This window comes from Callithrix jacchus, chromosome 14 (assembly GCF_049354715.1).
Source record: "Callithrix jacchus isolate 240 chromosome 14, calJac240_pri, whole genome shotgun sequence".
Classification (NCBI taxonomy): Eukaryota; Metazoa; Chordata; class Mammalia; order Primates; family Cebidae; genus Callithrix; species Callithrix jacchus.
In genome coordinates this window covers 72,666,001-72,683,750 of record NC_133515.1, presented here as the reverse complement: position 1 = coordinate 72,683,750, position 17,750 = coordinate 72,666,001, and the positions used below count along the sequence as shown (strand labels likewise).

At 40.5% G+C, this 17,750-nt stretch overlaps 1 protein-coding gene across 8 annotated transcripts in view; it reads left to right on the top strand.

Annotated features, from left to right (window-relative positions):
• The first annotated feature begins 500 nt into the window (after positions 1 to 500).
• The window catches only part of EML4 (EMAP like 4), a 161,632-nt gene continuing 144,382 nt past the window's right edge, over positions 501 to 17,750 (top strand). For all 8 annotated transcript variants that reach the window (XM_035272697.3, XM_035272696.3, XM_002757820.7 and 5 more), the window contains exon 1: positions 501 to 774. In XM_035272697.3, coding sequence (XP_035128588.1) covers positions 750 to 774 — 25 coding nt within the window. In that variant the 5' untranslated portion in view covers positions 501 to 749. The remainder of the gene's footprint in view (positions 775 to 17,750) is intronic.

Below are 17,750 nucleotides of genomic sequence, written 5' to 3'. Positions count from 1 at the left end.
TCCAGCACTACTATTTCTTGCTTCTCATCTGTCCTAGACCCTGCGGCTGTGGCAGTGGCGGCATCGAGCTAGTCAGGAAGCTTTGCCCCCATTTGTCCCTCCACTATTGTGGGAAAGGGAGAATGTCTCCTTCTTGGTTGCTTCTTTAGTGTTCTTCTAGGACCCACGTGGTGGCCATCTCCCCTTGGCGGGGATCCAGACTAGGCTCTGAGGGCTTCCCAAAGGCTATAGGGGAAGAGGATCCTTCATGAATCAGAGTATCGCGACGCCTTATCCCCACCTGTTCCGTGGTTCCCCAGCCTTCAGCAGGCCCACCATGCAGGCGCAACCACCAGCCTGGCGCAAGACGGACGAACGCCCAGGCCGAAGCAAGGTGAGAGGGCGGGCCTGGCAAGACCCCGCCTTCGTAGCGTCACGTGAGAGGCGGAGTCGGAAGTGTGACGACGTGCGCGGGGCGGGGCTACTGCTGCGCGCGGGCGCGGGGGCGGGGCGCGGCGCTCGCGGCTGCTGCCTAGGAGGGAGGCCGGGCAGGCGGCTGAGCGGCGCGGCTCTCAACCTGACGGGGAAGTGGCCGGGCGGTCGCGGCTGACTACCCGAGGGCGAAGAGACAGACGACGAAGGGGGGAGCCGGGACCCGAACTGGGCGACTTAGAGAGCGAGCGTGTCAGGGTCAGCGTCGGCCACTCTGTCGGTCCGCTGAATGAAGTGCCCGCCCCGCTGAGCCCAGAGCCCGGCGCTTTCCCTGCAAGATGGACGGTTTCGCCGGCAGCCTCGGTGAGTACGGCTGGGGAGTCCTGCCTCTTCTGCGCAGGGTGGGAACTTTGTTCCCTCCGTACACAGCCCAGGGCCTGCCCTCCCCCCTACCCCTCGGGGTGGCAGCGGCTCCACAGCACATGTTCTCTTCGAGGCTGCCGCCCCTCCGCAGACTCCAGTGAACTGAGGGCCCCTCCCCCATGCCCAGCCCTCCTCCGTGCCAGACCCTCCTTTTCTCCCGGAGCCCCTTTCAATGCGGGGCCCTCCTTCCCCCACAGTGGGAACCCCTTCCTTCTCAGGCCCCCAATAGCTGGCACACCCCTCCCCTTACACTCATGGCTCCCCCCACGGACCCCCCCCTTCAGGGTTGGGAAACTTCTTCAAATCCAGGCTCCTCTTCAGGGTACAACATTCCACCCCTTTTCCACATGCAGAACTCTTTTTCAGGGTGGGGACAGCCTTTACCCGCACAGAGGCTCTTTTTTAGGGTAGGGATCCTTATTCCCCCTACTGGAAGGGGGCATCCCCCGTCCCCCCAGGTCTTCACTTTACATTTGCAGACGACTTTTCAGTATCCTTCAGAGTGGTAGGCAACTTCCCCTTCACGCCCTCCACGTCTCTGAGCATTTTGCAGTGGTGGAGAGACCAAGAAGCACCGGAGCATCATTTGCTTAATACAGGAAAGGAAGAGGTGCATCTGTGTTGGGGGACCCTCTTTAAGAGTGAAAGCAGAAGTGTTTTCTGGCTCGGCATGCATGCTGGGGAGAAGTGATTCTGCCCAATGAATCAATAGGAAAGGGGGCCTCTCAGGGAAGGAAAGGATTCTCCATTTTTGGAAGATGTTGTCTTTGTGGAATGGAGAAAGAGAAGAGGTTATTAAATAGGCTGAAGTGCCTTTTCAGTGTTGCCTTTCACTCAGATGAAGGTAATCTTCTGACTAGGAAAATCCAAACTCCACGCTGCCCTAGAAGCTGAGTCTGGAATTACTACTATTCTTTGAGGCCATTGGAATCTAGTAAAAGTTTGAGCTCAACTGTTAGAATGGTGAGAGAAACAGTTTCAGCTTTGGCTGATACCACAGGTATGTGATATCTACTGCTGGAATTGTATTTTGAGTATTTTGTATGCAGGTAGCTTGTATTCAAACGCCTTTCTTTTACATTTCTTGATAATCTCTACTTGGTTAATGTTCACTGATTAGTGAGAAGTCCGGCCGTAGGCCATATTATATCCAGACAATATCGAGATTAGATGAATTTTAAAAATCTAAAGTAAAAAAGTAAGTCAAAGAGCATTATAGTTATTAAATAGTAAAATTCATAATTTTGGTCTTCACTTTTTTTTGGGCGGAAAAATTGTTATAGTGCTTTCAGAGTGGAAATCCCAAAATAGGAGGCAACTGAGTGTTGTGTTACTCGTTCCTCCTCAAAGGCACCTGTTGTCCATTATCTAACCTTTGATGTCTTATAATTCCTTACTTAGGTTGGGCTCCTTTTAGAGAGACATCCATTTTTCCCTGGTGCTTTTTTAGCCCCATGCCTTGGTTTATTCACAGTAAATGTTGGACTGAAAAACTTGGTGTATATGTCCATTAAAGGGCTGATCATATACTAAAGTAAAAATTGAGTGTCTTTTTTTAGGGGAGGTTGTGGAGAGCTGTGATATCTTTGTAGTGTATTGGGTCCTCATCCTGTAGGAATGGTGAGATCTCTATTCACTTTAACTTCTTTCCTGTTGATTCTGAGGACCTCTGGAGGGCTTGTTAAAGCTTTATCTTCTGTAAGTGTTTAGAAGGAGTCTTTATCACCAGTTGGGGCACTTAAGCTTATTTTCAAACATTGGCTATGCTTTGTAATAGCTTTCTTCTTAACCAGTTCATGAGGCTATTAATGTAAGAGACCGAGAAATGAAGACTTGCAGTTGGGGCTTGCACTTTTCATAAAGAGAGTTGTTGACCCTAATGTTGGATTTAAAAAATTTATTTGATGCCATGCTTTTGGTGGTATATGATGAGACGTTTCTTTAGTTATGGTGTTAATCAGGAACAGAGGAGATATGCCTATCAGAGGAACCTGTGTCTGCAGATAGGGAAGGAAGTGGTTCCTGGCAGTATTTCTGGAGCGGCTCTTGAAGAAGATACTTCTCAGTAGGAGCTCTGTGCTTTCTCTTTCTGTCCCCCTTGTAAGAGTAAAACTAGGCCCCATCTTAATTGAAACCTTAAAGGGGTGGGGGAGGAGTAGTGCTGGTATATTTTACTGGTGTCTTTAAGCAGAGCTTTGCTCAGCTCTTGCCAAATTGCTTGTTTCTGTTCTCTGCAGTTAATTAGCCTGGAGCTTAGAGTTACATTGATCTTTATTTTATCATCAGGAGAGCCATGACTATAAAGGCAAGCACTTCTACTCTAGTAGATGTTTAAAAACTTTTTTTTTAAAAAAAAAACCAAGCAAGAATTCAAAACATGTGAAGTTCTTCTGGGGTTACAAGTATTGAAAGCATTTATTTATTCTGAAGGAAGTATGTGTGTATCTCCTTTTACATGTTAGATAGGTTTTTGAAAAATGGTGAAAAAACTTTTTATAAGCAGAAAAATTGAGTTCTTTATAAACAGAATAATTTTAGAGAAGAGATTATTTAAGAAAATCCTATGGTGGCTCATTTTGTGAAGTGAAAAACTTAAAATTCAAATTGTACCTTTGATGCGTGTTTAGATAAGAAAACCACTTTATTACGTGCATTTTATAAGATGTCTAATGGCAATAAAGACTAGGTAGTGGTTTTTGAAATCACAGAGGAATGATAGGGGTTGGCCATTTTATGAATGCCACATTGAAGTTACATGGTACTTATTATGTTATCTTTGTTTTATATGAAAACAACTGAAGAATTCTTTTAATCTCTGCAGCTGATGAATTTCAGGCAACTTGGCTGGCAGGTGCTTGTACTCTGGAATTTCCCTTAGGTATTATTAATGCATCTCTTAATTCACAAATTGCGGTAACTAAAGGCAGCACTTTGGAAACCATTTTTATTAACTTAGGAGAGAAAAGTACTCAATTACTTTGATGCCTTGCCTCCAAATCACTACATATAGATTCACATTTGCAAAATGTATATACAGCATATATTTAAATATCAGGTCTCTGTGCAAAAGTGGGAAACTATTGATACAGCTTTTCTTACTGATTTTTTTTAAAAGGCAGGGATTGGGGGGCATTTCATGCTTAATCTTTTTAGAATTTTTTTCATAATAGAGGTTTAATTTTAAGACTTTTATCTTGGAATTAACCTAGAGATTAGTCTGTTTGCACTTGAAAGAAACCTTATACTTAAACATGTCAGCTTTAAATTTTTCTGTCTCAAAAGTTGAACAACAAAACTTAAAATATTTTTCCTCCTAAGAAAAATCGTGGTGAATGAAATTGTTGGATTAGTATCTATGAGAAACAACATTCTGGGTACAGGGTGTAAATATGAACAAGTATAGCAGTATGCTTCCACTTATGGACTATTTTCAGAAATTGGTCCTTTTTTTTTTTTTTTTTGAGACAGTCTTGCCCTGTCACCCAGGCTGGAGTTCAGTTGCACAATCTTGGCTCACCACAGCCTCCGCCTCCCAGGTTCAAGTGATTCTCCTGCCTCAGCCTCCTGGGTAGCTGGGATTACAGGCTCCCGCACCACACCCGGCTAATTTTTGTATTTTTAGTAGAGACAGGGTTTCACCATGTTGGTCAGGCTGATCTTGAACCCCCAACCTCATGATCTGCCCACCTAGGCCTCCCAAAGTGCTGGGATTACAAGTGTGAGCCACTGCACCCGACTGAAATTAGTCTTTTTAACTATCACATTGTTACAGCTGTGATTTCTCATCACAGATAGTAGTCTTGCTTTCTTAAAGGAACAATGCTGTATATGATTTTTAAACATTAAAGCATTCCTTATTTACATGAAAACATTTTTCATGTAATATTTGGGGAGTTTTTTTTTAAACTTTCTTTCCTTTTTTTTTTCTGAGACGGAGGTTCGCTCTTGTGAGCCAGGCTGGAGTGCAATGGCGCAATCTCCACTCACCGCAACCTCTGCCTCCTGGGTTCAGGCAATTCTCCCGCCTCAGCCTCCCAAGTAGCTGGGATTACAGGCACGCACCACCATGCCCAGCTAATTTTTTGTATTTTTAATAGAGACAGGGTCTCACCATGTTGACCAAGATGGTCTCGAGCTCAACCAAGATGTTCTCGAGCTCTTGACCTCATGATCCACCCGCCTCGGCCTCCTGCTGGGATTACCAGGCTTGAGCCATGACGAAGGATTGAAGATAGACTTCAGTTATGTAACAGCACATGAGTAGTAATTCTTAAATGGTTAGTAGAGCATCCTCAGCATGAGTTAGCTAGAGTATTTCTCAACATGTATATGGATTAACATCGAACATGGGCTAGCACTATGTTTGGTGGTTCTTATGGGAAGGACAAATAAAAGACATGGTTTTTGTCCTTAAGGAGCTTACTGCCTGGTTTTTGAAAGAAGTCTGTGACTGGGTGGAGTGGCTCACGCCTGTAGTCCCAGTACTTTGGGAAGCTGAGGTGGAAGGATCGATCGAGCCAAGTAGTTTGAGACCTACGGCAACATAGCAAGACCTTGTCTCTAAAAAACACCAAAAATAGGCACAGTGGCATACACCTGTAACCCCAGCTACTTGGGAGGCTAAGGCAGGAGGATCACTTGAGCACAGGAGTTTAAGGTTGCAGTGAGCTAGGATTGTACCACTGCACTCCACTGGGCTACAGAGCAAACCTCTGCTTCTAAAAAGAGTAAATAAAGTACATACTGTGTGTTGAGATGTTTATTAAGCCTAAGTACCAGAAATGGGGATGGAGGGAGGAAGCACCATTTAGAATGCTGTGCTATGTTTCAAGCAAGTAACTTCTGAGGGAACATTTGTTGATTGCTAGATTTATCCTGTAGAACCTGGCCTTTTAAAACAATGAAATAATTTAGCAGTTCAAATTCTAGGGAATCTTTCTATCTTATGTTTAAGTTAGAATACTGTGTGGAAAAATATGGTATTTTATATGTGGGAGTTTGTTTTTATAATGTGTACAACTTTAAGAAATTTTAGAAAAACATTTTGATTTTCAAATAATTCTAATCCTGTAAAAAAGTTTAGGGAAAGAATCAATTTGGTTTAGTATTGCCTCAGTGTGGAAGATTCCCAAATCTGTAGTGTGTGTATGTATATATATATTTTTCGTGACAGAGTCTTGCTCTGTCTTCCAGGCTAGAGTGCAGTGGCATGATCTCAGTTCACTGCCTCCCCGGGTCAAGCAATTCTGCCTCAGCCTCCTGAGTAGCTGGGTGGGATTATAGGCATGTACTACTATGCCTGGCTAATTTTTGTATTTTCAATAGAGATAGGGTTTCACCATGTTGGCCAAGCTGGTCTCAAACTCCTGACCTCAGGTGATCCACCCACCTTGGCTTCCCAAAGTCCTAGTATTACAGGCGTTAGCCACCGCATCTGACCCTGTAGTATATTTCTATGTGTGTATATGATCTCTTGTTCTTTAGCTGTCTTAGCCTATTGTAATGCCTTAATTTTGCATGCTGTATATGATTTTAAAATATTAATTAAAGCACTTCTTATTTACAGTTTACGAAGAGCTTTTACAGTTTACAAAGAGCTTTTAACTCATTTAATCTGCATACTAACCCTGCAAGATAAATTATTACCCTTTTTTTTTTGAGATGGAGTTTCGCTCTCGTTACCCAGGCTGGAGTGCAATGGTGCAATCTCGGCTCACTGCTACCTCCGCCTCCTGGGTTCAGGCAATTCTCCTGCCTCAGCCTCCCAAGTGGCTGGGATTACAGGCACTCGCCACAACGCCCAGCTAATTTTTTGTATTTTTAGTAGAGACGGGGTTTCACCATGTTAACCAGGATGGTCTCGATCTCTTGACCTCATGATCCACCCGCCTCGGCCTCCCAAAGTGCTGGGATTACAGGTTTGAGCCACCACGCCCGGCCCATTATTACCCTTTTATAGATGAAAAAGGTATAGAGAGTATGTTACATTTTTAAAACTTTGAGTCCAGGTTTTTTCTTTTTTTGTATGTTTGGGGGTGTTTGTATCTATATTAATTTTTATTTTTTTGAGACAGAGTTTCACTCTCTTGCCCAGGTTGGAGTGCGATGGCACCATCTTGGCTCACTGCAACTTCTGCCTCCCAGATTCAAGCGATTCTCGTGCCTCAGCCTCCCGAGTAGCTGAGATGACAGGATTGCACCACCACACCTAGCTAATTTTTGTATTTTTAGTAGAGATGAGGTTTAGCCATATTGGCTAGGCTGATCTCGAATTGCTGGCCTCAAGTGATCTGTCCACCTCAGCCTCCTAAAGTGCTGGGATTACAGTTGTGAGCCACCATACCCAGCCTCCTATTATTTTTAAATAAAACACAATAGGAAAAAAGAATAGAAAAATAAATTATCTTTAGCTCATTTGTACACAGCTGATGTTAACATGTTGACCTACTTGTTCTTAGTCTTTTCCTATGCTTAAGTTTTTAATAGTTAAATCATACTGCAGACATAATTTTGCATTCTGTTTTTTTTCATTGGATCCTAACCTTTTTTGTTTGTTTGTTTGTTTTCACTTGAACTCAGATTTTTCTGTTGGAATCCGGTGTTCTTTTCTCTACTTCGTTACTCACTCTTTAGAACCCTCAGGTACATACCCGAATCTGAACTTCTCTTCTAAATAAGCTTCTTTTCCTTATTTCCTACTGACTATATCACCCAGCCTTGAAATTTCAGAATCATGTTTTATTCTTTGCCATTTTTGCCTAGGACATTACAATCTCTTCTAAGACTTGTCAATTCTTGTCACCTATTCTCATCCCCTTTCTTTTCCACCACTATAGTTCCGGTACTTAATATTTGATGCATGGATAATTGCATGGCCTGAAGAATCTCCACCTGTCCAGTTTATTTTGTACGAGGCCCTCAGATAAATCTTCCTAAAGCCATGCTTTGCTTGTGCTATTCACAGTCTCAAATTGCTTCATTGCCTTAATGACTACATTCAAATACCTTACCCTCTTCTCAAGTCCTCTGTCATCTCTTTCTATTGTCTCACTGTGTTCTGGCCAAAATGACTGATTTCTTGTTCCTCAAATTTTCATCTTTTCATCCTGATGATTATTCTCAATATCTTTAAAGGCTCAACTCAAATATTATTTCCTTTCTAAAAATGTTTCTTTTCATTCCCAGCCCAAAGTGTTCTTCCTTGAACACTTGATAGGACCACTCTTGGGGTACTTATTGCAGAATGTTTTTTCTTATAGTTATAAGATAAAAGTAATTATTACCAATCTTAAAATTATTATGTCTTATTTCCTTAAGCCAAATTAAGTTTTTATTTTTATATTAGTAATATTTTTTTTTATGGAGTTTTGCTTTGTCACCGAAGCTGGAGTGCAGTGGTATGATCTCAACTCACTGCAACCTCTGCCTTTCGAGTTCAAGACATTCTCCTGCCTCAGCCTCCCAACTAGGTGGTGTTACAGGCATGTGCTACCACACCCAGCTAATTTTTGTATTTTTAGTAGAGACGGGTTTCACCATGTTGGCCAGGCTGATCTCAAACTCCTGACCTCAAGTGATCCACCCGCTGAGGGCTCCCAGAGTGCTGGGGGATTACAGGTGTGAGCCACCGTGTCCACTGAAGCCAAATTATAAACCTCTTGAAGCCTGTATTAAAGGTTTTATTGAAGGCTGAAACTCTCATGTGTCTTTGAAGTCTTGCATTGGAGATTTCATGATCCAGTAAAATGTGGAGGAAAAAAATTAGGGACTAGTATATAGTTGATGACTTAACATTCACTTTCATACCTCATTTTTAAAAAGAAATGACATTTGAAGACCAAAAGATTGTAATATATAGTCTCAGAATAAAAAGTTGTAAAATTACTTTAAAAATTAAATATGGCTCATGCCTGTAATCCCAGCAGTTTGGGAGTCTAAGGTCGGTGGATCCCTTGAGCTCAGGAGTTTGAGACCAGCCTGGGCAACATGATTAGACTCTGTCTCTACCAAAAGTACAAAAAAATTAGCCAGGCATGGTGGTACATGCCTGTGGTCCCAGGTACTCAGGTGGCTGAGGTGGGAGGATTGCTTGAGCCTGGGAGGTAGAGGTTGCAGTAAGCTGAGATTGCACTACTGTGCTTCACCCTGGGTGACAGAGTGAGACTCCACCTCAAACAAGCAAGCAAAAACTCATTGTGTTCTTCTTTCTTATTTCACCTGAACGGAGTGAAATGTTCTAGACTTTGTCGGGAATCTGGTAAGGAATTCTGTGCCAGATTCTAGGGTATTATTTTCAAGTACAAGTCATTTGTATGACCTATTAATGGTTTTTGAAATCAGTTCAGTAGTGGTCAGGACCAACATTAGAAAAATGAGGAGAAAAGGAAGAGATAATATAAAATATCAGTACTTCGTATGATAATGCTTCATGGAACATTTAGTTTCAGTTAAATATATTTACCTTAGATTTCAGCGTAGAATTTCTGTTGGTCACAATCAGATGCAAGATACATTTTTAGTGGTTAATCCCTATCTTCGAATAGGTGAAAAGGTTGGATGAACAATTAGAGGTAACCACAAGTTGTGTGCTGTGTCTTTGACAAGTTTTTAGAGTCTCAATATAATGATTAGAATATGTTTAGTATCAGTAGCAGCAAAAAGTTATTAGTTCTAGAATCAATTTAATTCAGGCAAGCTCAGTATGTAAAGAAGTAATTTTATAAAATTGATGGGCTAGGGTGTATTTACCTTGCAAATCAATTCTTTGCTTTGAAAGAGAATGTTCAGGCCAGGCAGAGTAGCTCACACCTATAATCCTAGCACTTTGGGAGGCCAAGTTAGGAATATCACTTGACGCCTGGAGTTCAAGACCAGTCTGGGCAACATAGTGAGACCCTGTTTCTACCAAAACAAAAACAAAAATTAGCTGAGTGTGGTGGTGCATGCCAAGCTCCTTGGGAGGCTGAGGTGAGAGGATTGCTGGAGCCTGAGAGGTGGAGGCTGCAGTGAGCTATGATCATGCTATTGCACTCCAGCCTGAGTGGCAGAGCGAGCCCTGAGACCCTGTCTCAGACAAATAAGAAGGGATTTTCCTTGTTTGTAGTGTGGTAAATATCCCCTATGTGATGCCTGTCACGTGAGAGATCCCTGGGAGCCAAAAACAACAACTGCAAAAAAGAGGATTTACCATGTTGCTTTATTTTTAAGCTCGTCTGATGGAATTGTCTGTGTCTTGACTGGTTCCCCTCTCATTGCTCAAGTACTTTTTCCCCTGGGAAGCTGTCCCAGATTAGTCTTGTACACTCAAACCATCCCACTGTAGTGGTTCTAAAGTGGTGGGTACTGATCCCACACCTAAGGGATCTGGGAGTATAGCCAAAAGTTGAAATCTATTTAACTTTAAAATTCATATGATTGTTTTACAACCATTATAATAAAGATTTGTTCAGACAGGAATCATCAATAGATGCTAAATCTAAGGAGATATTTTGTTGAGGAGCAGGATGTCTGCATGTTCTTAAATTTCTCCCCATATAATGCTTATTACTTGTAAGGGGGGAAAGCAGTAACTCAATATGGTGGTAAAATCAGACAACACCTTGTGTGCATGATCAGAATAAATATCACCAGTGGATGTTGTGTGTCTATGCATGTGATACCCTGAAAAGAACACATCACTTATGGTGTTTTCCAGTCATGACTTCATAGCCTGAATCTAATCATGAAGAAATTTTAAACTCCAGGTGGGGAACAGCCTATTTTTCAAAACGTTGGGGTGCTAGTTTTTCTTTTTCTTTTTCTTGAAACGGAGTTTTGCTCATTACCCAGGCTGGAGTGCAATGGCTCAATCTCAGCTCACCTCAACCTCCGCCTCCTGGGTTCAGGCAATTCTCCTGCCTCAGCCTCCTGAGTAGCTGGGATTACAGGCACGCGCCACCATGCCCAGCTAATTTTTTGTATTTTTAGAAGAGACGGGGTTTCACCAAGTTGACCAGGATGGTCTTAATCTCTTGACCTCGTGAGCCACCGTGCCCGGCCAGTTTTTCTTTTTTTGTAAAAAAAAAAATGTTATAAAAATAGAATCTGTGGAAACATTCTAGATTAAAGGAGACTTAAGAGATATGATAACTAAATGGACTGCCTGATTTTAGACTGTATCTTTTATAGAGGGGAAAATATAAAGGATATTATTGCATCACTTGGCAAAATTGGAATATGGATGGTAGTAAGTATTGCATTAATGCTTATTGAAGTTGATAACTATCTTAAGGTTATGTAAGAGAATATTTTTATTCTTAAGAAATACGTACCAAAGTTTTTAGGGAGAAAGGGCCATGATGTTTATAACTTAATGTTTAAATCGTTCAGGAAACAAATGTAATAAATATGTGGGGGTTTTTTTGTTTTGTTTTGAGATGGAGTCTCGCTCTGCTGCGCAGGCTGGAGTACAGTGGCGCAGTCTTGGCTCACTGCACCCTCTGCCTCCCGGGTTCAAGAGATTCTCCTGCCTCAGCCTCTCAAGTAACTGAGATTACAGGCGCATGCCACCATGCCCAGCTAATTTTGTATTTTTAGTAGAGATGGGATTTCAACATGTTTGTCAAGCTGGTCTGGAACTCCTGACCTCAAGTGATTCACCTGCCCTTCCAAAGTGCTGGGATTATAGGCACACTGTGCCTGGTCATGTATACATATACATACATACATACATACATACATACATATGTATATATATATATATACACACACACATATATGTATATATACACACACATATGTATACACACACACACACACACACACATGCACATATATACACACCCACAGGAAGCAAATGGGTAAAATGTTAATGATAGGTTAATTTGGTGAAAGCTATGTGGATATTCTTTGTACTATTTTTGTTCTTACAGCTTTTCTGTGAGTTTGGAATAATTTTCAAATGAAAAGTTTTTAAAAATTTGACCTTTGCATTATACTTCATAGTATAGCATTTAAAAAATTTGAAACTATTCTGTCTTCCAGAAAATTCCAGACAAACCCTTGAAATAAAATTATGGCTTCAAGAATATGTTCCGTGTATATATCATGTAGCTTCCTTTCATCCCTAAGCCTCAGTTTGAGAAACACGTCTCTGGGCCAAAGGTAGCTGTGGTTCAGATTTAGCTGACAGACACGTTTTGTTTGGCCCTTTTGAGTGTTGTAAAAATTGAGAAATTTCATATAACAATGTGGATCTTTGGTTTCTATTGAAAAATAGAATGATCTTGCCACTCTGGGCTTGCATTCCATTCCAGATGGTCTGTATATTCACTAAGTGGTATCCCAGGTTAGTGCCCTCAGTCCCTACTTTACATGCAGCTTGTTTCAGTCATTTCTTTCCTGGCCTATGTAGGCCTATGTTTGCATCCTTTACCTAGCCCAAGAGGTGATGAAAGTGTCCGTCTTCTTTTTGAAAATTAAATTGCTAAATGGATGCCCTATCACCCTCTAACATTTTAGTGTTTATTTCCTATAAATAAGGCATTATTCTACACAACCATACTACAACCAACAAAATCAGGAAATGTTGATATGTTACTAATTCTCAGACCCATTCTAGTTTCACTAATTGTCTTAATAATGTCTTTTATAGCAAAAAGATTTAGTTCAGAATTACATGTTGAATTTTGTTTTCATTTCTCTTTAGTCTCTTTGATATAGAACAGTTCCTTAGTCTTCCTTGGGTTTTGTGACCTTGACACATTGAAAGGTTGCAGTCCAGTTGTTTTGTAGGATGTCCCTAAATTTAATGTTTCAACTTGATTAGATAAAATTTACGCAGTTTTGGGAGAAACACTACAGAAGTGAAGCTGTGTTTGTCTCATTGGATCCTGTTAGGTGATCACATCACTGATGATGTCCATTTTGATCACTTGGTTTCTGCTAGACTTGGCCACAATTTTACAGTTTTAAAAATTTTACAATTTTAATAATTGTAAAATTATTTTTCTTGTTTTACTTGGTAGTTAAAAGCTATTTTGTAAGATGTGCTTTGAAACTATATACATTTTCAGTTCTTCATCAGACCTTCAGTTTATTGGTTTATTTGTATCTGTATGGACTCAGGTTTTTATTTTTTAATTTTTTAACTTTTTGTATTAGAGACAGGGTCTCACTTCTTGCCCAGACTGGAGTGTAGTGGCGCAATTGCCTCTCACCACAACCTCCGCCTCCTGTTTTTTTTGACCCTGTTTTGGCAAGTAGATGCCCATATAAACTATCTACTTTGTTCTTTTGCCATGTTCTCCTTATCCTTTGATGACTTTCTTGCTTTGTGACACAATAAGATGATCCAGGTTCATCTTGTACATTTTTGCTTCAGCCCTAGAATTAGTCATTTTGCCTAGGAGTCCTAGTTCTTTTATGGAGAAAGGTGTTTAGAAACCAAGCTCTATGCACTAGGTGTGTTCATTACAGCTGGAGTCCTCTTCACAGTAGTTAAAAAGAAGGAATATACATATGTGTGTGGCAATGTGTAGATACAGTCATAGGTATATTTTTACAACAGCATAGGGTTTTAGTTTCCTCCTTTTATATATTTATAATTACTTCCCCAACAAACACCTGGCTTCCATTATGCTTAATGTATTTGTTTATTTGATGAGTCCTCCCCTACATAATCAATCTCCTGTCTCCAGTGGTTTCTACTTCATTGCCTGTTCAGGTACTGATTGAACCTGTGCTGGCTGCCCCCTCATCTTATAGACATTCTCATCCTACCAGGGCTCCACCATCCTATGCCAGGCTGCCTTTCTCATTCACCTGGTTGTTGATACCTTGCACTAAGTTCTGACACCCTATGCTATACTGCTGCTTTGCCAGAACATACTTGCCTCACACTCCCTGCCTTGATAGCTTTCGGACTGAACTATGGGGGAAGGGGAGAAGCCTAATCATTTTTAGAGAAAACAATAGCTTTAATGAAAAAATTGAAAACTATAGGTTTTCCACCAAATATCACAAGTATTTCTTCATTTTATATCACTTCCCAAATGTTGTTTACATGTACATTAGTCTGCTAGAGCTACCACACTGAATTACTACAGACTGGGTGGTTTAAACAACAGAAACATATTTTCTCAAAGTTCTGGAAGCTAGAGGTCAGAGATTGATGTGTTGGTAGGTTTGATTTCTTCTGACACCTTCCTCCCTTGCTTGCAAGTTGCCATCTTCTGTGTCCTCATGTGGCCTTTTCTCTGCACATATCACATATTTGTGTGTCCGGATTTCCTCTTATAAGGATACCAGTTGTATCCGATGAGGCGCCCCCACCATCTCTACCAAAAGTACAAAAAACTTAGGCTTGATGGTACACACCTGTGATCCCTGGTACTCAGGAGGTTGAGGTGAGGAGATTGCTTGAGCCCGGGAGGTGGCTCAAGCCTTGCAGTGAGCTGAGATTGCACCACTGCACTCCAACCTGGGTGACAGAGCAGTGATTGAAACTAATTATAGATCCTAGAATGAAAATCTAATGATTTAACAAATATTTATTAAGTAAATACTATATGCCAAGCATTGTTTTCATGCTGGGAATGTCAGTGAACAAAACAAAAATCCCTGCTCTCATAAAGCTTGTATTATTGTGAGGTGAGATAGACAATAAAAACTTTTTACTGAATTATTCACTCTTCGGAGGTCAGTGGCTTCTGTATAAACGATGTCTACATTTTCAGTTATAAGCACATTACCTGTTTATTTGCTTTTTTTTTTTTTTTTTTTGGAGAGAGAGTCTCGCTTTGTCACCCAGGCTGGAGTGCAGTGGTGTGATCTCGGCTTACTGCAACCTCCGCCTCCTGGTTCTAGCAATTCTCCTGTCTCAGCCTACCTGGTAGCTGGGATTACAGGCATGTGCCACTATGCCTGGCTAATTTTTTGTATTTTTAGTAGAGTCGGGGTTTCATCATGTTAGGCAGGGTGGTCTCAATCTCCTGACCTTGTGATCCACCTGCCTCAATCTCCCAAAGTGCTGGTATTACAGGTTGAACCACTGTGCCTGGCTGCACATTATCATTTTTTCTTAGAATAGGTGTTGGTGATATAACCTGTGTCAGATTATACAGAAAAGTAATCTTCTGATACAAAAGCAGGTAGTTAAAACACTGATAGCTGTCCTAGGGCTACTTTATTATCATACATCTTAGTCTTGGTATCTGATTTTGATAGGTTTTTGGTATATATATATATATATATATATATATATATATATGCATGTACAAAATACACATGCCTGTTTTGCAGGCTTCCCTTCTTAGTTCCTTTTTTTATCATTTATATTTAAGGTCTTATTGTTTACTATACTATTATGGTTGGACATATATTTCTTTTTATTTTTAGTATTTGTTTCTTATTAAAGAATTTGGCGCTGGGTGCGGTGGCTCACGCCTGTAATCCTAGCACTTTGGGAGGCTGAGGCGGGCGGATCATGAGGTCAAGAGATCGAGACCATACTGGCCATGGTGAAACCTCGTCTCTACTAAAAATACAAAAATTAGCCAGGCGTGGTGGCACGTGCCCATGGTCCCAGCTACTCGGGAGGCTGAGGCGGAAGAATTGCTTGAACCCAGGTGGAGGTGGCAGTGAGCCGAGATTGCACCACTGCACTCCAGCCTGGTGACAGAGTAAGACTCCATCTCAAAAAAAAAAAAAAAAAAAAAGAATTTGGCTTTATTTCAATAAAATCTTTTCTTTTTTCAGGTTAATTATTGTAAGTCATTGTTTCTCAATCTGCATTCAGGACCTCTATCCAGTTACTAGAGAATTCTCGGGATGCTGAGGAGGTCTTCAAACAGCTGTTTGTGGGTGGTGGAGTTGGTAGAGGCAAACAGTGGGTTGTGTGACCAGGATGAGGTCATCTCTTCCACCTTCTGGCCCTCTTCTTTCCGGACTTTAACACCTACTTTGGTACTTAAAGAAATTTGGGCTATTTTTTGTGCTCTGAAGAGTTGTTTAGTAGTAGCACCTATAAGATCATAATCTTATAGGTGTTTTTTGAATGAGTCTATGTCACAGCAACAAAGAGTTGTTTTCAGTAGTTTGAAAACCATTGATACGATTTTTACCTCATTCTATTCTTATTTAACCTATGTATGGTCACCAAATTATTCTAACACACTATTTCATTGTCACTCCTTGGTTTAAGAACTTTCAAGTTTCTGTGAGATAAATTCTAACATGGTGTCCAAGTCGTCCTGCCACCTGGCTCTCATCTACCTTTCCAGCTTCACTCCTTAATACTGCCCCTGCATGGATTTTCTCAGTATCCCTTTTCTTGCCTCATTTTTTTGTTAACTGGTTTCTTCTTATACCATTATTTAATATCTTCCCTTTCTCTTACTAATTCCTGTTTATCCAAACTAGTTTAAGATCCGCCTCTTCTTTTGACCACTTTAATCCACAGGGATTTTCTCTCCTATTTTCTGAAATCTAGCACATTTGGTTTTACTTACAGAGACTGACCAATCATATATTTGCCTTATGTTGTTAAGGCATATATAGCCGTTTAAGTATTTCATGTTGATCTTGTCTCTTCAGTTAGGCAATACATTTCTTAAGGACAGGAATGTGTCTTATACTTGGTTGAATATATTGCCTTTTGAGTGGTAACTGCTCTCATATCCAATACCTGACTGCTTTGGCCAATGGGAACAACCATAGGACCAGTGGATTGATATAATTCTCTTTAAACTTTTTATTTTTATGTAATCTAGTTTTCTCTCCTTTGTGCAATGATACATCTGTGACATATTGGCAAAATCATTAGTCCTGGAGTAATATAATACCTGAGCACATATTAATTTTTTACATTTTATTTTATAAAGAAACTGAGTTGAAAAAAGAGAAAATAACTTGTTTAGGATCAGTGGTTGACAAACTACCACCTTCTGGGCAGCCTGGTCTCTTTTTTGTTCTGTCTGAGAAAATGGTTTGTACATTTTTAAGTAGTTGAAAAATCAGAAGAATATTGTGATACATGAAAATTATATGACATTCAAATTTCAGTATTGATAAAATTGTATTGGAACATGGCCATACTCATTTACTTAGGGATTGTCCATAACTGCTGTCACCTGACAGTGGCAGAATAGAGTAGTTGTAACAGAGACCAAATGGCTTGCAGAGCCTAAAAGTCTGTACTATCTGGCTTTTTATAGAAAAAATTTTTCAACCCTTGCTTAAGATAAACTTATGGTAGAGCCATGGTTTAATTCTAGGCAGTTAGCCTTCTTTAACCATACTCTCCTGAACATAGCATGGGATCTTTGGGGAACTGCTAAGTAAATATTAATAATTGAGTATAGAGAGGAGAGATGAAGGCAGAGGACCATATCACTGAGGATCTTCAGTGTCATGCTGAAGAGTTTGACTTTTGCCTTCAAGGTGATGGGAGAGCCACTAAAGGACTTTTAACCAAGGTTGGATTTTAGAAAGTTTAGTCTGCTGATACTGGGGAGTATGAATTGGAACAGACAATACTGAAAATAGGAATATCAGTGTGGAGTTTTTGCAGTAATCTGGGAGAGACATAATGGGGGTCCTGAAACAGGTCTCCTTCCTTCAGTAGCAGGATGGGAGATACGGACAGATTTAAAATTAAAGGAAAAATCTACAAGATTCTCCTGTGAATCAGGCACTTTATGCATATAATTTTAAGTGTTCCTAACTCTGAAATATTATTTTATAATACAAATTAAAAAGACTCAAAAAAGCCACAAGTGGGTTAACTGGAGTTTGATCTTTAAAAATCTTTGCTTGTTTTACTGAACTTTTGCTACGTCTGTTTTTACCTGGGAATAGTGCTGCCTAATTACTTTGGATTGAATCACTTTTTCTATTTTCCAAATAGCTTATAATTGCCACAGAAAAATACATAGCCA